The 21,143-nt window shown below is 29.2% G+C and overlaps 1 protein-coding gene across 2 annotated transcripts in view; it reads left to right on the plus strand.

The window, feature by feature from the left end:
• Window positions 1-7,458: 7,458 nt before the first annotated feature.
• Window positions 7,459-21,143, plus strand: part of LOC105250642 (myelin regulatory factor-like protein) — a 38,864-nt gene continuing 25,179 nt past the window's right edge. Inside the window, exon 1 of one of the 2 annotated variants that reach the window (XM_011256830.3) lies at window positions 7,459-8,113. In XM_011256830.3, coding sequence (XP_011255132.1) covers window positions 8,071-8,113 — 43 coding nt within the window. In that variant the 5' untranslated portion in view covers window positions 7,459-8,070. The remainder of the gene's footprint in view (window positions 8,114-21,143) is intronic. The other variant, XM_011256831.3, reaches the window with a different exon arrangement.

The raw sequence follows: 21,143 nt of genomic DNA on the forward strand, positions 1-21,143 counted from the left end.
CTATAATAATAGAAAAGAAAAGAAAATTGATCTTGATTAAAAGATCTGAATAAATATGTATGTGCATAATTTATCATTAAATTAATTTATAATATGTACAATTATTATATTAAATAGTTGTTAATTTTGTATAGCTAAATACAAATTAAATCTATCATCTATGTCTAATTTATACAAGAAATGAATTATTATGAACATTTAAAAATTGAATATAGCATATTTCATAGTTCTCATGTAAATTACATTCATTTTTTGAACATTTTGGAATAATTTTTTTCTCTATGTAAATGTTAGCTACCAATAATTTTTAAATAATTAATAGTTGAAAATATAAGAGTCTTCTCATAAATTAAACTTTAGAAATATATTAGATAACAAAATCAAATTCTTCAATTAACTTCAAAATTTTATATTTTCAAAACTTGAAGGCTTACAATTAATGTTAAAGATATATAATATTAGCGTTTAAAAATGAAATATAAAGACATATAATATTATGGATTTAAAAAAATCATGAAAAGCGAAAAAAATCTTTTCTTGGTATTTTTATTATTTAACTTTTCAAATTGGCCAAAGAATAAGCCATTAAGCAATTAGATTTTGATTGAGATCTTGTTAATATGCATGGCACTTTATATGTACATAATATATTTGCTCTTATATATAATAATAATTTAATTTATATTCATCTTTGTCAAATTGATATTTATTTAATATAATAATTGTTTAGGTTACAAATTGATTTGATAATGAAAAATTTTTAGCGGTTAAAAACAAATTTTCATTCCAAAAGAGTATATTATATATAAAGAAATTAGTAAATTATATATATATATATAAGTATTTATAATATAATTCTTATTCTCTTGCATTTTATGTAAAAAGGTGTATTTATTTTTATTTTATAATAATAATAATAATTATATATATATATAAATATATATTAATATATATATATATATAAATGGAATGTTACAATCAGTTGATAATTATCGAAAATGTTAATGTATTTTTGAAAATGTAAATATCTGTTATTTACACTTCTAAAATATTACACTTCGATAAAATTATTAGTTAATATTTTAATTTAAAGCTTATATATATATATATATATATATATATATATATATATATATCAGTTACATATTTTATTTAAGTATGCGATGTTAATTGGATCATGTCAATATGAATTTGGATTATCACCGCGAATTTACATGACAATAAACTATTATTGCACCATTAATATTTTTTATTAGTTGAAAGCATTTGATTCGGTTGCTAATATCTTTTATGCTATTTATTAATAGAATAATAATCTTACACACAAAACACACATACACAAAATTCTCTCAATAATATCAACTCTAATTATATTTAAAATCCATGATGTATATTACACATGTATTTGCAAGATCTTAGTGATTATAATGACTAGTTCTCTTCTTATATAGTAAAATTTTAACCATTTCTCGATTTATCTTCGATAAACTCAATCTATCAGTTAAACAGAATAAGACGTATTTGGCTTTTGTGTGTACAAAAAAAGTATAGAACACTTTTGTATGTGTACTGCAAAAAAATTAAAGCCCTTTAATATTCTACGTAATTCACATCTAGTAATGAGCGTTCGGATCTTTTTTCGAAAATTTTTCATACATATAATAATTCAAACATATAAAAATTCAAATTGCTTTGAACATTATTTGCAAAGAAAAATTTTTGAAAGTCTCAAAAATTTATTTCGAAAATGTTGAAAATCTTCAATACTAGAAAATTTTTTTTTGTATATATGTATATTTATATGATATTTAAATGTACTCAATATATATATATATATGTATCTGAAATGTATAAGATGAAGGAGCAATTACCATTTACATTTATATAAAATACCGAGTGGATTTCAACAATAACATATGTCAATGGAAAAAATATATTTTGTTACTATTTACATGCAAAAATAAGATCTTAGTTATATTGTTGAATCTATATATTTCTCTTATTAGTAATTGGATATTAATTTCCCTTATTAATAATTAATGATATTAAAGATTTGTTTTATAGAAAAAATTTTTACATTGTTAATTTTGATACGTTTATAGAAAGAAAAAGGAAGATAACATTTATTCTCAATATTCCATATTCTAAAGTATATTCTTTAGTTTTTATTTATATAAAAGTTTCGCTAATATAAATTTATAAAACATTAATTCAATTATATATAAATAGATAATTATTTATAAAATACATTTCTCGATTGAAAAAACATTTATCAAACACATTTGACTATCTCTTGGATAAAAATTTGAATTTTTACATTACATTTAATACTAATATTGTAATAATAGTGTTGATTTTTAAGGCTTTCAGAACTTTCAAATTTCTAAGACTTTTAAATTTTTAAAAATTTCTTGCTTTAGAATAATATACGAAATGATTTGAAATTTTCTCGATATTTGAAGTGATGTATCTAAATCCATTACTAACTATATCGCTTGTTATTCATCCAAATTATTGATACAATGCAAAAACATATGTGTATGTATACTTATATATATATATATATATATATATATATATATATATATATATATGTATGTGTGTGTGTGTGTGTGCATAAGTATACAGATATATATGTGTATTTGTATATATTAATGTGTACATAGATTGTACAGAAAGAAAGGTATATTTAAGAGAATATGTATTTGTGTAAGACAAAAAAATATATATTTATGAATGCGCAAAGCCGCAAGTGACTTAGCATAGATGTATAAATAAGTGATGGTAATAACAATAACAATAATAACAATGGTAAATAACAACAATAACACAACAATAATTTAGTAACCCCTTGGTGTTCAATTGTACTTATGTGATGTAATAAATGTTTATAGTATCCATGAACATGTATCAAATATTTGATATTGTAGCAAAGAATGAAGGAGAAGGGGGAGCAAAATACACACACATACATCTACATATACACATACATGTCTCTATAATTTTTCTAATTTTAATAACTTTTTATTTCTAAGAAAGTATGCATATCAAGAGTAACGTGTATATAATATTTTTTTAAAATTGTGACAGAGGAGGAGAAGAGAAAGAGAGAAATTGCAATTTATTCTAATTTTTAGTTATCTAGCTACGAATGCTATCCAGAATTGAAAACTTTTCATCTTTTCAGTAAGAATAAATAAAAAATTTTAGAAATAACTTAATTGATATTCTTCGCAGTTAATTTACGATATCGGTATTTTATCTTTTTACGGGGTGGATAAAAGAAATTTGAATGATACAGCAATTGTATGATATTCTTAGAGATTTTTGGAGAGATTTAAAAAATACATAATTTTAATATGTAAAATTAATTTTTAATATGTAAAAATAATTTTTAATTAAAAAATACATAATTTTACATTCGAGCTTTATTTGAAAATACAAAATGTCTATTATTGCTTCGAAATAATACATTCAGTAAATTGTATAGGAAATATAATTTTCTTCTTTTTCTGAAATATTGTTTCGTATTTTATGAAATTCTGATAACCGTTCCATTCGAGTTTTCGTGTTTCTCGCGCGCGATTGTTCGAACAAGACAAATCTTAATCACGTGATCAGCTGTTTGCTTTGTCACATTGAAAGACACTAGACTTATATTTATCTACAGGCATGTAAAAAACGCGCTGCAGTAGAATCATTTAATTCTGATAACACCGAAATCAAGCTCGCTTGCTATTCTGAAATTTCAATTCTATTCTAATTCGATAAAATGGAAATGTCATTGCATGTTCCATCTTTCATTCACCTTCTCGCTTTACGCATGATCATATAGTCACGTGGAAAATGCTTATGTGGGAGAAAGACGCAAGAGGGGGGAATTTCAATGTACAATGGAACAGCTGGTCCAGAATAGCATGTCATTCAGGATAGCGAAGGATACAGAATAACGGGATTTTACTCTAGTTAGGGACGTTGAAGATTCCGCCAGTTCAGAGGCATTCGATGAATCGCATTTTAAATGCAAAATAGGTAAATGTCGCAATTTTATCGATTTAAGTAAAACGTATATTGTATGAACACCCATTGTATACGTATCGATATAATGAAAAAATAAAAAAATTGTCCTTTCAAAGATATATAAACTTTGTTATAAGCCGATACTGGGCTTAATAAATATTACATAAAATACATAATCGCATTAAAATATTAAATAGATTAATTATCAAATATAAATAATTTTTTTAAAGTTAATAGAAAGGGAAGAAAATATTTACAGACAATATATATATATATATATATATATTTATTTATTTATTGTAAAATTCTCTCTCTTATGAGATATTTATTAATTAATAAAATAATTTTTTATTGTTGTATTAAATATATATGCTTTATCTAACTTGATTTCAAATATCTGCTTATTATTGACATTATAAAAGGTTGTTATTGATATTATAAAAAAATACAATATCAACGTAATTTTTGCGTCACAAAAAGGATGGCTTTAATATTCAAATTCAAAGGATAATTTCCAGGATGAGAAACGTTCTGTATATTACTATCTAATAATTGATATTTAATTGTACATAATTATTTATTATATATATGAATTATTTATTTATTATATATTTATTTGTTTATTATATATTTATTAATTATATAATATATTCAATTACAAATAATTTCATAAATATATATGTGTATTATTTAGACTTATTAAATTTTCGCTTTTTTATCTATTCAAATGTAACTACAAGGCTCTTTTATCTCGTCATTTTATTACAAATTTCGTCTCAATAATTTTATTCTAATGACACCTTGGGCGCAGAATGTATGAAAATAATCAATTGCAATATTGTCGCAATATTGCTGCAATGTAACAACAATGGTCTGTGCTGTGTGGGATACCCACTTTACACATGTAATAAAAATGTCAATTATTAAGTGTCATATTAATTATTTAAGTGTTATTAATTATTTACTTATATATTATTATGTTCATCAATTAATGTTCAATTATACATAAATTTGCACATAGATTTATTATATTTATCACAAAATTTTCTTAGCTTTCCGTCTCAAATTCAAATTTAATAATAATAAATAATTTATACAAGATAATAATAATAAATAATTTATACAAGACTATCTCCTTCTATTCTGTCATCAAAGTACCCCTAGTAGCACAAAACATTGGCAACATATTACCTTGGCTTAATATTGGATATATTGGAAATGTCTTGGCCAATATTTCCCAATGTGAAACTAATATTGATTGTTAACAAAATGCAAGTGTTCTGCCAATATTGCAATGCCCATGATGACTAATATTGGCTACTAAATAAATATAAATGTGTTGCCAATATGGTTGCATTCATTATAATACTAATATTAGTTATGAAGTAAATGTAAATGTGTGCCAATATTGCACGTTCATGCATTATATGTGAGGTTTGCGCGTCGCCACTAGGTGGCAAGAAGGAAAACACCTAACCCGAAAGTGAGATTCCATCGAAAGCAGTATATAAGACTGCGGCAAAGGTCACGACTTATCAGTCAAAGAGTGCGAACCATTATAATCGCACCTCCTTTAGCTTTTGCGAGGAGCTCTAGAACTCCAAAATTAACCACGGTTAAATTAACCATGGTTAATTTTTTTTATGGCGAATTTCGTCATATATTAGAAACTGATCTATATCTAATGTAAAAATATTTGGCTATGTATAATTAGCCATTCTTAGTTAAAGATCAAAATAATACATTCATGCAATATTACAATTCAATATTGGCTCAAAATGAAATCGCGTCTACTTTGCAATATTGGACCAATATTGGAAATATTGAATATATATTGTTTAGCCCAATATTGCTCCAATAAAGTGTACTATTAGGGAATTTTTGCTTGCGTTCAATGGAAACTCGCGTTTAATTAAAGAGGTCCCTAGTATTGGTCCAATATTGCAAAGTAGACGCGTTTTCATTTTGAGCCAATATTGAATTGTAATATTGGACGAATATATTATTTTCATCTTTAACCCAAATTGGCTAATTATACATACCCAAATATTTTTACATTGGATATAGATCAGTTTCTATATATGACGGAATTTGCCATAAAAAAAAATTAATTGTCTGTAGTTAATTTATGGAGCTCTAAAGTTCTTCGCAAAAGGTAGAGGAGGTGCGGCTATAATAATCTGCACTTTTCCGACTGATAACTCGTGGGACCTGTGCTGCGACCTTATATACTGCTTTAGATGGAGTTCTACTCTCGCGTTAGGTGTTTTCCTTTTCGCCACCTAGTAGCGACGCGCGAAGCTCACATATAGTATGTGAACGTGCAATATTGCATTCATTTACATATTGCGTTCATTTACATTTACTTCATAATCAATATTGGTATTATAATGGATGCAATCATATTGGTAACACATTTATATTTATTTAGTAGCCAATATTGGTCACCATGGACACTGCAATATTGGCAGAACACTTGCATTTTGTTAACAACCAATATTACAAATATTAGTTTCACATTGGGAAATATTGGCCAAGACATTTCCAATATAACCAATATTGAGCCAAGATATACCAATATTTTGCCAATGTTTTGTGCTACTAAACTTTTGTGCTGTATGGGATCATTGCAGCAATATTGCAGCAACATTGTAATACTATCGCAATATTGCTGCAATGTAACAACAATGGTCTGTGCTTAGTGTTTGCTGATAATTTTAAAATTATCTAGATAAAGATAAAGATAAAAATCCGTAAATTTATCTTAGATAAGATAGAGATTATTTTACTTTTATTTAATCTAGATGAAAGATGAGATAATTATTGCGATAATCTAGATAATTATATAGATATTTTTGTTCATTTTATAAGACTATAAATATTTGTAAAAAATGTGACGCAGATTATAAATGGGATATTAAATACATATTCTTTCTCTTTTGCTAAAGAATATTTAAATAATAACAAAAAGGTATATAAATGATATGATAAATATTTATTTATTAATTTATATATTTATAATATATTTACAATACATTAATAATATAATAATCAATGTGTAACATACATATATCATTTTTATAAAATATACATTAATACATTGCACAAATTTAAGTAAAACAAGTACAAGATAAAGTATATTTATAACATTATTTTCCAAATAAAAAATATATTTTAGATATTTTAAATAGATTTTTAGAAGCTTGCTTGGAAAACTTCTGCATAATGAAAACGTCATCTTAAACAATTTTTAGATAAGATGACACATTTTTTATCTAAGATAAAGATAAATACTTTATATTTCTTCATTTATTATAGTTAAAGATGAAGATGATCCATTTCTTTATCTAGATAATTATCTAGATTATTTTATCTAGATAATTATCTAGATAATTTTATTTTATACCAGCAAATACTGTCTGTGCTGTATGGGAATATTCTCTGCTATATGGGAAAATTAATAAGCTCGACTTGGGAAGATACCAACACGCTCGGGGTCCCGCGATAAGTAGACACGGCGTTGCTCGCGTACGTACACACACACACATGGGATCCGTGTGCGCGTTGCATTACGTCTCTCGCGCGCGAGGCTTGGATTTTAGTCCGTGACACGGTATTACCGCGACTCGAGCGACTCGCGGAACAGTTCGCCGACTGACAGGACCGCGACTGGCAACATCCCGTGGCTGTTGCTCGCGTCGTCGCGAGCGGAAAAGCGGAACGCGCTGAAACGATCGCTGGCGCGAAATGCTTGTGCTCGCCGTGTATCGATATGCGTAGTCGGTAGTTGATCCCGCTCGTGTCCGATCGGATTGGTAGCGAGAGCGAGCGAGTGAGCGAGAGAGAGAGAGAGAGAGAGAGAGAGAGAGAGGAAAAAAGAAAGAGAGAAAAGGAGCGAGGTCTCGCGCAGGACTTTTGGGTTCGCGATTCGCTCTGGCTATGTGGGACATCGCGACGGAGCGAGTCCTCGTCGCGGCCGGAACGTCGCGGAATGGGGCCCGTTGATCGGGTCCGCAGCAACGGGCTTCGACGACCATCCACGGCGGAGGTATGGACGTGGACGGGGACGAGCAGACCCTCCAGGCGATTCTCGGTGAGTTTCCTGCGCGTCTTTTCCTCCTCACGCGGCCGATCGTCGTGAATCTCCAACGTCGTCTCTCCTCTTTCTTTTTATTGCTTCTTTCCTGCGTGACTCGAGATGACCTTCCCCGTGCAGCACAGACCATTGTTGTTACATTATGCGATGTTGCTGCAATCCAGACAGCACAAAAAGGCCAAAAGATGTCTTAAAGATGTCTAAAGGACTTTAAGACATCTTTAAGTCGTCTTTTAGATGTCTTTTGGACATGTGTGCTGTCTGGGAATATTGCTGCAATGTAACAACAATGGTGCGCTGTCGTGTCTTTAATAACGGTACCGCGCATTTTTCTGAGTCGCGATTCGTGGACGGTTAAGCGCGGATCGCGAACGAGCTAACATGGTGACAGCTTACGCGGAATGTCGCGCGAATTTGACACCGACACCGTTATCGTGCAGCTTGGCTACGCTCTTCCTCGACCACGCGTAAGCGCGTACATTGACCTTAAACGCGCACCGGATGCGTCTTCATCCTTCAACGTGAATACAGTTAAGAGGAGCAGCGAACGATGCGTTGTTGGTCCAACGATCTGCCTGGAATCGAAAGCGATGGAATACGATTCGTGGAATTGGCAGCACGTGAAACGTGGTGGGGCCGGAAGCACCGCGGTCTAAGGACTCGATTGCCGCTGGCGAGGTTCCTATTCCGTTTTGCTTTTTGCGTCACTTCTCGTTTAGAGGGAGAACGAGAAGAGCCGGTTTTGTACGGCCTAGGTGACAAGATACGTCATTTTGACGTTCCAAACTGGTCATTTTTGATCATATCCCAGACAGCACACATGTCCAAAAGACATCTAAAAGACGACTTAAAGACGTCTTAAAGTTCTTTAGACATCTTTTGGTCTTTTTGTGCTGTCTGGGATGTCGCCAAAATGACTGATTTGTTACACGACTTCATATTGACATCTTGATATAACATTATTTTGATCGTCATATTTTAGTCGTAAATTGACGATTATTTTATTATTAATACGATTAGTACATTAATCTCATAAAAAAATCTTTTACAATTTTTTCTACAAAATGACTTTCGCGATCAGACTTTAACAATTTTTCTTTCGACGCATGCGTTTATCTGTGCACGACTCATGTTGCTTAACCACTCAAGTGTTCATTAAATTAGTGCCCTGTGAAAATATTAGTTATCAATCGAGTGTAATTAAAGTGCCAAAAAATATACACATTTTTTTATAATGCAGTTGATTGGCAAAATATATTTTTATAAAACGCAGGCAACGAAAGATGTTTGTTGAAATTTTATATGATATAAAGTAATGTTAAATTCTTAAATGTCGTCAGTAGATAAAATAAAAGTGACACAGTGATTTCCTTATTTCTCATAATATAATAGTTAACGAAGATACTGTATGTATATAATTTTTGCTCACTTTTAGTTTTAAATTGCTGTAATTTACTGCTTATATAATACTAGAAATAATTTTTAGTTCACTTAATAAGGACCAAAATCCATAGTCGAAACGTTGTGATACATTACCAACCAATAAATTGCCAGTGTAGTTAGGTTTAGGTCGATTTAAATTACGTCTTTTATGATATGAAGTAAGTTTATTTATGATTAAATAAAAATAATAATAACAAATATAAAACTTGTAACCTATTTTCTTACCATATTTGTGTCTCCCAGCATTTTCAAATAAAGCAATTTGATCGATTCGAGATTCCTCTGAAGAATAGAATAGCTGTAATTGTTCAATGATGCTCTCGAATCGGTTAATCTGCTTTATTCGACAATGCTATTAAATACATCATTATGCTAAGAAAAAAACGTCAAAATATGGTACATGTCAAAAATCTGTGACATTGGACCGTCACTTTTACGTCACAAAAACGTCAAAAATAGTCAATGAATGACCAATTTGACCATCAAAATGACGTGTGCTTGCTACCTGGCTGTAATTGTTCAATAATACTTTCTAATCGGTTAATCTGTTTTATTCGACAATGCTATTAAATACATTATTATGCTAAGAAAAAGACGTCAAAATATGGTACATTTTATGATTTCAAAATGCGTACATGACATCAAAAATCTGACATTAGACCGTCACTTTTACATAAAAACGTCAATTCGTGACATCAATAATAATCAGTGAATGACCAATTTGAAACGTCAAAATAACGTTGCTCGCTACCTGGGAGATCATTCAGTCGATTTTGAGTTTTTCTTTCTTCTTTATTTATCAATCAGCAGTTGTCAACTGAACACGTGTTTCTTGTTGCTCGGTGAAATCGTCCGAGATTGAACATTTTTTAAGTAAAAATAAGAAACCTCTGCCTCCGTATTTCAAACTTCCAATTCTTTTACTTACAATTTTATCGAATAATTGAAAAACAAGAATCTTACCGACCACAAGTCGACAGTAATTTCACTCAAAGCATAACATGAAGAATTAATTAGGATGTGCATGAGTAGTAGTTTGCTGTATGAGGATTAAAGGAGGAAAATCGTACCGCTTATTCTACTTTGTCCTTGACTGCGGTTCCCCCCATCCCCTCTACTACGTGGAAAAATCACCTTCGCGTTACTTGTTACGCACTTCTTGATTTAATGCCTCGCGTCGATTTTCTTCGCATTCTCGAGAGCATCGAATATGTCTCTCTGTCCAATAATTGTGCGATTACAGCTCGCAAAACTTCGGACACCCTTCGAGTTGATACATCTCGTTCCTTCGCAGATATTTATATTTTCTTCGTGTGCACTCATGATTTACCGCGTGTTCTACGCCGAGTGCATTCACCTGTAACGAGTCCAGCGTGGCATTCTTTATGTAGGTCGGAGGTTGTAACGCGCGTAACGTCTCTCTCTTCTCTCTAGATGGATGTATCTCCGTCTCGTTTAGTGGTATAATCTTTAAAATGGAACTTTGTCATCACATCAAGTTTTTTCGGCAAAATACGATTAAAAAAGAAATCCTAAAAAATCGGAGCTTATAAATGAATTTAATTCAATTATACGGAAATTAATAAAGATGGGATTATTATTATGTTTAATTTTTTAATCGCAACGAAGGAAATTTCTTATATAATACTTGTTGCAAAATTAGATGAGAATTTTCAAGACTTAGAAAGTGTTTTTTTTCTGAAATGTCAGGGACTGGATTAGTCATATAAGGCTCAATATTTATGGTAATAATTATGAGATACTTTTCTAGCCGCGTTGCATATAAATTTTTTGTCCCCTCTTTTTTTTCTCCCGCGCACTGTCAGCATTCAAATGCTATTCTCCAGCCTATTCGTCAACTATTCCACTGTTCTTTCTACTACTGCTGGCTGCTGTTGCGAACCGATAGTGAAAGTCGCGTGGTGAATGTGCTTTTCCGTTTATTTGGAATTAATGGCTTGATAATTCACAGTACAACCTATAGACGGGCAATGTATCGTTACTATGCATTCACTTTTTGAGAATGTCCACCAGTCTATCCTAGAAAGAATATTTTTTTTCCTCGACCACGCTCCTGTCATTCTTTCAGGAGTCACATCTGTCTTTCGTGTCTTTAATCTGCCTACTTTTCAAATAGAATGCAATTAATAAGAACGCGTCATTTAGTGAATCATTCACTTCAGTTACTTTGTACAACTGAGAAAATCAGTTGGTAATGTAACATTCACATGTACTGCGCGCTTGCTTTTACATATATGTGACAGAACGTATCGTGAAAGATGCGACTTGCATAATGATTAAACACGAATAAAAAGATGGAATGTGACCTAATTTTATTTCCACGTTTCAAGTTATTTATTTATTCTTCCAGCCGATAATAATGATGAAACACCATTATACAGTAATAAATATTTAATTCTTCTTTACATTCTCATTGCTTTATACATTAATATTAAATAAATTTCATAATTGTGAGGAAAATCGGGGAAAGGAAGTGTATGTGTATAATCTTTTTGTTTTATTGTATTTATTCAACTATTTTATACACTCAAATTTTGTATGAAAATCCCTGATCTTCCAAGTATTTTTGTTTCCAGATGAAGGGAATATTTTTTAAAGATCTTTTAATGCAATTTTCTAAAATAAATTTTAGTAATTCATTTTGCTTGTCTGACTGTTTGCAATATAAAAGTAAAATTATGAAAGAGAGAATTTAAAAAAATTTTTTAAAATTTTAAATTTTTAAAAATTTTCAATTCCATGAGAATTCCAGGATTCTCATATTTTTTCAAAAAAGACATCATTATTTATTGGAGTAGCTTTTCTCCTGTGAAAGAGAGATTAGAGTAATGAATATAATACTGCTGAATTTCACATTCATCCGATTCGTTTATAAATAGTGTAGCAAGTGGTTCATAAGTTGTGTAGTTTATTACACTCGATATAATAATAGCAGTCATAAATTGTAATAAACGCTGTGTGTTATCGGGAGAATCAATTTACTACTTATGTACTTGGGCAAGTCGAAAATTCTCTCAATACATATTTGCTCCGAAAGCTCTACTGCAACTACGATTATTTATTAGTGACTTATCTTTTTTTTTAATTAATCGAAACTTGACCCTTGTGCCCTTCGTATTTCCTCGCTTCGAAGTTTAATCGAATTTGCCTGCGAATTATTTTTATACGCGATTATTTTACTGATTGTATCGATGGGATTTATTCGAGGGAGAGGGAGGGGGAGGGCGATCTCGCCGGGTTCCCTTCTATCGATCGCGACCTAAAATTTATTTTCGACCACGACGAACGTTTGCGACGAACTTAAATAAAACGATAATGAAAGCCGAGTTCGATCGCCGCGAGCTTAACGGCAATAGTTGAAGCACGCGGATGAATTATGGGATTTCGTCGCGCATAGCATGGCCGTTTAGGATGCCGCGCAAGCCAGAGGACGACCTGTGCCACCCACGAAAGCACATTGGTCGATGAAAAGCTGCGCGGGTCCGCCTTTCGCGAAAAGCTCGGGCATGCGCACTCTTCTCGCAACGTGTGGAGGAGAGTAGTTTATTGTTACTATAGCAAGTGTGTATTGTTACCTTTTTACACGCAACACGTATATAAAACTCCGTATTTAAAATGTCGTACGATGAATGATGTCTTCTTTCTGAAAGATTGTCGCTTATTTCATGCATCAACTCTTAATTTGACAAGTTTTCTTCTTTTCCTTTTGGAGAAAATTTAAGAAAAAAATTTCTATATATCGAATTTTTTGTTCTCTACAATTTTTTTGAAGAGTAAAATTAAGGGGATTCCTCAAGCGTACTTTTTTACCGACGAAAACACCGTAATTTTCGGAAGTGTGCCATTTTTTTATTACATGTATAGAATTAAAAATCCTTTTCCAGAATTGAAGTATACATGCAAACGGACACGTGAAAACTCTATACAGTATGAGATTTTATATTGAGAAAAGAATAAGTATGAAATTACATTTTTATTTATCGACTTCTTAAATCAACATGACGTCAGAGCTGTCAACTTGTAAATATTAGCTTCTTATAAAAGTTTTATAGCTTTTATGCATAAAATAGTAGCTTTCACGATTGTGTACTGCACCATAGAACATTGTCGAACTATAAAAACTGAATTTAATTGCCTAATTAATAAATGGCATTCTTCCGAAAATTTCAGTCCGTATATACCTAAAATATCGGTAAAGTAGAATGGAAAAAGCAGTGCATCTTCTTTATAAATAACATGAGAGAAAGAAATACGGAATGAGGATTAGATGAGGACGCTGTAATCATGTAAGAGTTCGCTGTTCAAGAGATTTGAGGGATCCCCTATGTGAAATATAAATTTTAATTTATATAAAATAAATTAGTAATTAATAAATTTTAATTTATATAAAATAAATTAGTAATTAATAAATTTTAATTTATATAAAATAAATTAGTAATTAATAATAAAATACGAGAGAGAAAATCTATGTACTTTGTAAGATTTGAAGTGTTCATTTAAAATATCAAAATACTCAATATTAAATATATAGACTATTTTAGTATACATATTTCTAATTTTCTAATATTCCTTATTATTAATTATTAGTAATAACACAAATTATAATTACATTATAATTACATTATAATTACATTACAATTATAATTACATTATAGGCTTCTATTTACTAATTATAGAACATATAAAATTATGTCAGGCTTTCAAATTTTTATGAGACAAAATATTGTGTGCGTTTACATATATAATGGAGGCATCGTAAACATATTGTGAATCTCGTAAACATAGACACGTGTCTGAGACATAATGGGGCGATTTGTTTAATCGATGGTAAGTCTCTTTGATTCTGGTAAGCGTCACGATCAACGATCACTCGCATATATTTTCTTGTTCAAGTATCACGAAATGAATAAAATACACGTGATGGAAAGTGCATGTGTAATAGCCCTATTATCATTAATATTTTTGTTTGAATTTATAATATTATTAATGTAACACACATCTTGAATATCTTAGTATTTGCAGTGCAATAAATTTTGCTACGAAGCCTTTTTCCATTTGAACAAGTTTTCGCAATTATAGCTGATATGCACTAATTATAATTATTGCTGATGTAGTTTTTGCTATTATCAAAAGCGAAAGTTTTACCAAGTTGAAAGTTTTGCCAAGCATGTTTTTGTAGCACTTGACGACAAAAATTAGTGGTGTAATAAATTTCTTGAGATTTCTTTTCTAACATGCGTAAATTAAACGGAGCTTTATAATTAAAAGTTTTCTCTCTCTAATCAACAATGTTGTTTTGCATTTTCTTCATCCGGAGGAGATTAGATACACAACTAAATTATCAAATCAATTAATCATTTAGAACTTAAATAAGATTTACATAACACGTTATCGTAAAATTGCTAAATTTATAAAATCACTAAGTGTCTATTAATTATTAAATAGAGCCGTGACTCGATCTATTACAAGTTTGAATAGCAATAATGTTTCCATTTGCAGCAAATAATGGTCCTAGTTATACGCGCAGATAAACGCGTCATCGCGGACTTTAACTGCACTAGCTGCTCTAGATTTTCATGGGAGATTGTTTATAATGCAAGAGAGAGGATGTATGGACTACTTTTGTGACTTGCGAATCATTGCTGTTGCCGACATGATTGTTCAATGTACAAACATTCTATGCAGGTTGCGAGCATAAACTGAAGGAAATGATGAGTCTTTTCATTAGGATTCTTTAAAATCTGTTTTAACTGACCGCTGCGTTGTCCAAGTATTGAGAATCATTTATAACTTTTGATGCTGAAATTAATGAATATAAAATGAGATTTATCTCTAATAAGTAAAAAACATATGCTCCATCAATAGGTATTTTGTATATGAAGTTGAATCAAATATATACCTTTTTAATTTTTTTAATTTTTTAATTTTTAACTTTTTTAATTTTTCAATGGAAAATTTAAGATGTTAAGGAATCAAGTATATATAAATATTTTATTAAATATATTTAATATTTTTGCTATTACATATACATATATGCAATGTTATTAGGGATGTATATTTTAATTAAAATAGTTTACAATGCAATTTTTAAATAAATTAGCAAAGCATTTCTTTAAATTTAGCTAAATATATATTTATTATTTTTTAAATATATAATATTATATAATTTAAAAATAATTTTTACAGTTACATGTCTTGAGATTGAGAAAACTTTTTCAACAATTACTGTTTAGTTTTTGCCATTGCTGCTTAAAAATCTTTTACATATTATAAATAGTGATTTTTAATTTAATTTTGAAGTGATCCTTGGGAAAATTCAAAAACGTGATAGAAATGATTAATTTATCATTCTTATTTATCGTCAGTTCAGAAAGAAGAGCTTGATATTTAATTAATTTAATTCTAACGTCATGTCGATATTTATATTTAATCGTATCATCATAAAGTGGCGCAGTGGCTAGTGAAAGCCGATGAATTCCATGAGCTAAAGTTCAGGGGGCGTATCACTGTGGGAATCATTCGACTTTTCTCTCCGCATTGTGTGTGCAAGCGTGTGTTTTACGAAAATATTAATGCTCATATCTGACTATCAATCATTATTATTTCGCTAGTCACACAATTGCAAAATAATATTTATAGATGCGAGAGAAAATCAAAAAATTCTCAAGCTTCACCGTGTACATAAAAGTGAGAATACACTCCAGTCCCCGTAAAAATTCCGTGAGCTTATCGATCCCGAGGACTGGCTTGCTAACGTTGCTCGCGAATTCTCCAAGGAGACTATTATACGATAACAAAACGATATGCTTTGGGCTGAATATCAGTGACATACAATGAGACGTGGTTCAACATGCGCACGGTCGCGATGAGATAGAGAACGTGGTTATTACAGGAGAAACATGGCCCCGACTGTTTTCTGTTGATGTCCCGATGTCGTGTCTCTCGTTCGAGTCACGCTAAGTTTTCTCGCTCGCACGTCCTCATTTTTTTAGATCCTTTCCTTCCAGGATTTATGCCGATTTATAATACGTACATATACGTAAGCGCGACCAATAATCTCTCTCTCTCTAGTGTTTGAGCACACACGTCTGTTTTATTCCGTGAATACATACGTACGTACACCCACATTAAGAGGCATTACCATATTTATTGCTTTGGCAATAACATTTGCGCTCGTAGGCGAGTGTGTCATGGTTGAGCGATGTGTGGATGAGGTCAGGCATTTGGATTAAATACACTGCCACACGCAGTTCTCGACGTAAATCTATCGTTTGTGTATCGACGATCGAGAGTAAATTTAAATATTTATTTTTTTTTAAACTACAGATTACGAAAAAATTCTAACCCGGAGAAACTCGTAGAAACAATTCCATCGTTCGATTATTTACAGGGTGTCTGCTTTTTGGAAAAATACGAAAAATTTAAAACTCTTAGGAATTTCTTTTGTATCTACAAAATCAGAGAATTTTATTGAATCTCACAGAATTTTCTTTTTGATATTTTTGCTCTTACATTGTCGGCAAGCCAAGAAAAAATTATTATTAAAATTAGTAATAAAATTATTAATTTATAAATTATGTGTTTAAATATATAGTAAATACATATCTATTGTTGTTTATATATCTTTATGTCTTACTATAAAATATAAAATATAAAAATAAAGTATATACAAATATGCAGAATGTATATTATTCATTGTGATTTCTCTAGTGATAAAAAATAAAAAGTTATGCACGTGAAAAATGTTTATCTTACGAAAGCTATTTAATTGTTTTTTCAATACGTTTGCAAATCTAACACTTTAAACTTAGGTGACTCTGTGCTTTTGCTTCGTATTAGTGAAAAGTACTAAAAAATGAATATAATAAAAAAATCTCACTTTAGAGAATTGCACCAAAATATCTTATTTCAAAGAGCTGCACTAAAAAATTTTTAAAATATTGTATATATAAAAAAAAATAATTTTCTTTATAATATATCTTATCCAAAATTTTCTAAATTTTATATGTATGTACATGTATGTGTTGCATTTTTATAGCATCATACTTTTTTATTAAAATAATTACAATTAGCTTTTTGAATAAATGAAAATGAATCATATCTTCTTTTATCGATCTAAGTTTTTTATAAAAATAAAATTTATTTTAATAAAAGTTATTTTGACACAAAGTTTGCGACACATACATAACTTTTCACTAATATATTACATAGAATGTCTTTATATCTTCTTTATTTCGTTTAAAATGTTAGATGTGTGTTTTCACTGTTACAAAAATATTAATGTAACGAAATCGGTGAAAATATTTTTTAAATTACACAAAATTTATGTGCTCATAATAAAATGTTTAATTACCATCTTACGTTTCGTGGATTCCTGAATTCGATCAAGTAAATCAATGTGCACCGAGCAAGTTCGTTCTATCGCACAAGCTAATACGTCAGGTGAAAGGTATACAGGTGTGGTTAACATAACCATTCATACTACACAAATTTCAAGTGAGACTTTAAGTAATTTACTATCGATGTAAAATTGCATACATTAATTTTTTGAAACTACAAATCATAAACTTGTGTAGAATAGTGTACATTATAAATAGACTATTCAAAACGTATTATAAACGTAAACGAAGTGTATTAAAAAGGATGTACCATTAAAAAAAGTAAGTTTATGATAAATTTAAAATTAATTTTTGCGAAAATGTCGCATCTTTTAATTTTATGTTATAATATTAATTTATGTTATAATATTAATCGATTAAAAAAGTTTCCCGCGAATTAAATTTAGAGTAAAATAGATAATCAAAGTTTATTTTAAATGGGATTTATTCGAATAATATTTTAACTCGCTTATATAAAAATATATGATACCAAAAATTGCTCGAAAAAATTGTTATTAGAAGAAGCCTTAATTATGCTATATTATAAATATTCAAAACATTTGCTCTTTTAGTGTAATATTCATGTGCATAATAAAAAATAAGATTGCTGGATTAATGAAGGTACGGAATTATTGCAAAATATATCGTTAAATAATGTGTGAATTGGATTTAATGCAGCGTATGGATTTTGAGTCTTGGATTTTACAATCCAAATTAAAATTTTTCTTGAATCGATAGACGAGTATGCGAGTCAAAAGAGTAGTACTTCGAAAATCGTGGCTTTTATACTTTTGATAATTACAACGATATTAACTACAGTGATAATGACATCTGCAATTTATTGTACGATGATTATTTTCATTATAGGGCTCTGATTATAAAGAAGAAAATTTTATATGCCTCCCCCCTTTTTTATATATTCTCTTTACTAACTTCTACAATTATGAATCATAAATCATTTTGACACCTGCATCGGTGAGCAGCCTTTAATTGCTTCATTGAAACTAAATCTGGTGATAATCGTGCGCACGAAACTTGTACGACGCAGTTTAATAATAATTTTATATATATTATAAAAAAAGTATTTGCACATTTTATTTGTTTTTGAATAATTTTTTTATGTTGTTCATATGTTGTACAATATAATAGGATAACGAATGTAATAACGGATTAATAAAAATCAAGTACCGAGAAAACAGGTAAAAAATTGCGTAAAAAATTGTTTTTAGAAAAATTTATACAAATAGAAATTGAACATTTCGCAGGCTTATCATGTTTTTATTATATTGAGAGTTAAAAGAATCTTGAAATATATCATTTTTGTCGGATTTCGCACATGTAGTTTTTTATAAAATTTTTTATGTAATTTTATAGAGTGAGCAGTTTTATGACATATATTAATTTTGATAATTGCTAAAAAGTTGCCAGTCCAAAGTGGGATTGAAATAGGATTAAGACATTCACATTATATTTGTAACTTAAACTTTTAACAGAAATAAATTTTATAACTCAAAACATATTTTACAATGGCAGTTTTAGATATTTCAGAAATGTAAAATTTTCTAAAATACTTATCTTTCTTTTCACTTAAAAATTCTACAATTTTGTTAAGAATAAAAATTAAAGAGCATTTATATTTAAGTATTAAATTAACACAATAAAATTATACTAATGTTTAAATAACGATGTATAAGTTACGAGTAAAATTATGCTGCATCTCAGTAGACTTATTTTTACATTATACTTATATCTCTATATTTTAGATGATAGCCTTTGATATCGTCAAACACATCCGGCTGTGGCTCTTCTTTTATCCTTTAAGCAAAAATATAACTATACTTGTGTGTGGAAAATTTATTCATAATTGTATATATTGAATAATTATTTTGATTATTATTGCGTGAAGTTCCCAAGAAAAAATTGCTATTATAAAGCGAGCGAGTGCGTAACAAGATATGTATCCGAAGAACATCTGTATACTTAACTCAAAAATACTTTTTTGAAAAATAATTTTATCATATTAAATTTAAAAATATTCTTTAAATTTATGTTTAAAAAAAAAGAATTTTTTAAAATAAAGAGACAAAAAATTATTCATTTTTGAAAAATCTAAATATTATAAAGTGCATTTTGAGAATTATAAAATTTCAATTTAAATCATTTTGTTACTCTTTCATTTTACGATATTAATTCATAAACATAAACATTTTTTTTTCATGGGGATGTTTCATTTTTTTAACAACCATAAAAAAATAAAAGATACGTGTTTCTTATTTTGATCTAGATTACAATAAAAAAATTTAATTAATTAACATATAGTGCACAGATTATTTGTAACATAGATTATATAACAATTTAATAATGTCAATGTTTGATATTTATTTAAAGTCATGATTTGAAATTTCGCTTCGTAATCATGTTATTGCTGATAATATAATGTGCATTAATTTAATATTTGAGATAGGAAATATTCTAATCTAACTCAGGTATTTTTAATTTGTAAAAATTAATGAATATGGTGCATCTTTTTTTCTTAAACGTATATTCTCTCTTCTTGTGATAAATCAGATGGTATTGAGCATGAAAAAAATGATGGATAATTTATAACTCTGATAAGAATCTTTGAAGTGTGGTAGAATGCATCACGTATGCACACAATCGCAGATTTCTATAATTATAATTAAGCGCGATGATATAAAGCTAAAAAAATATATATTGGATAGTAAATTACGTGACGATTATAAACATTTCGAAATAAATGTATAAAATGTAAACGATGTGTGTGTCAATCACTTTTCCGGAAATGGAATAATATCACATAAATGTGCATATTTTATTGTGTCCGAGTTACATCTCGCTAAATGCTTATTATCATAGATATTTTCATATTTTTTCCTTTTACCTTCTTGACAGTTATTTATGCCTTAGCAAATTGTATACGCAAGTCAAGATTAATTAACATTGTTTGTAACAGCCGGTCGTTCTCGCTCCACATATCTTGTCGCAACCTTTGTAGGTAATATACGCATATCATATGTGCTATAAAAGAAAATCTTTATGTAATAGAATTTCAATAAAATTTTTAAATGGGAATTTTCTGATTTTTCGGGTATAAAGATTTTATTGGGAGCTGGAAAATTTTTTTAAAAATTCACTGTTTGTAATCTTGTTCTTATATTATAAGC

This window comes from Camponotus floridanus, unplaced genomic scaffold (genome assembly GCF_003227725.1).
Source record: "Camponotus floridanus strain SB8 unplaced genomic scaffold, Cflo_v7.5 scaffold34, whole genome shotgun sequence".
In the NCBI taxonomy this organism is placed as follows: Eukaryota; Metazoa; Arthropoda; class Insecta; order Hymenoptera; family Formicidae; genus Camponotus; species Camponotus floridanus.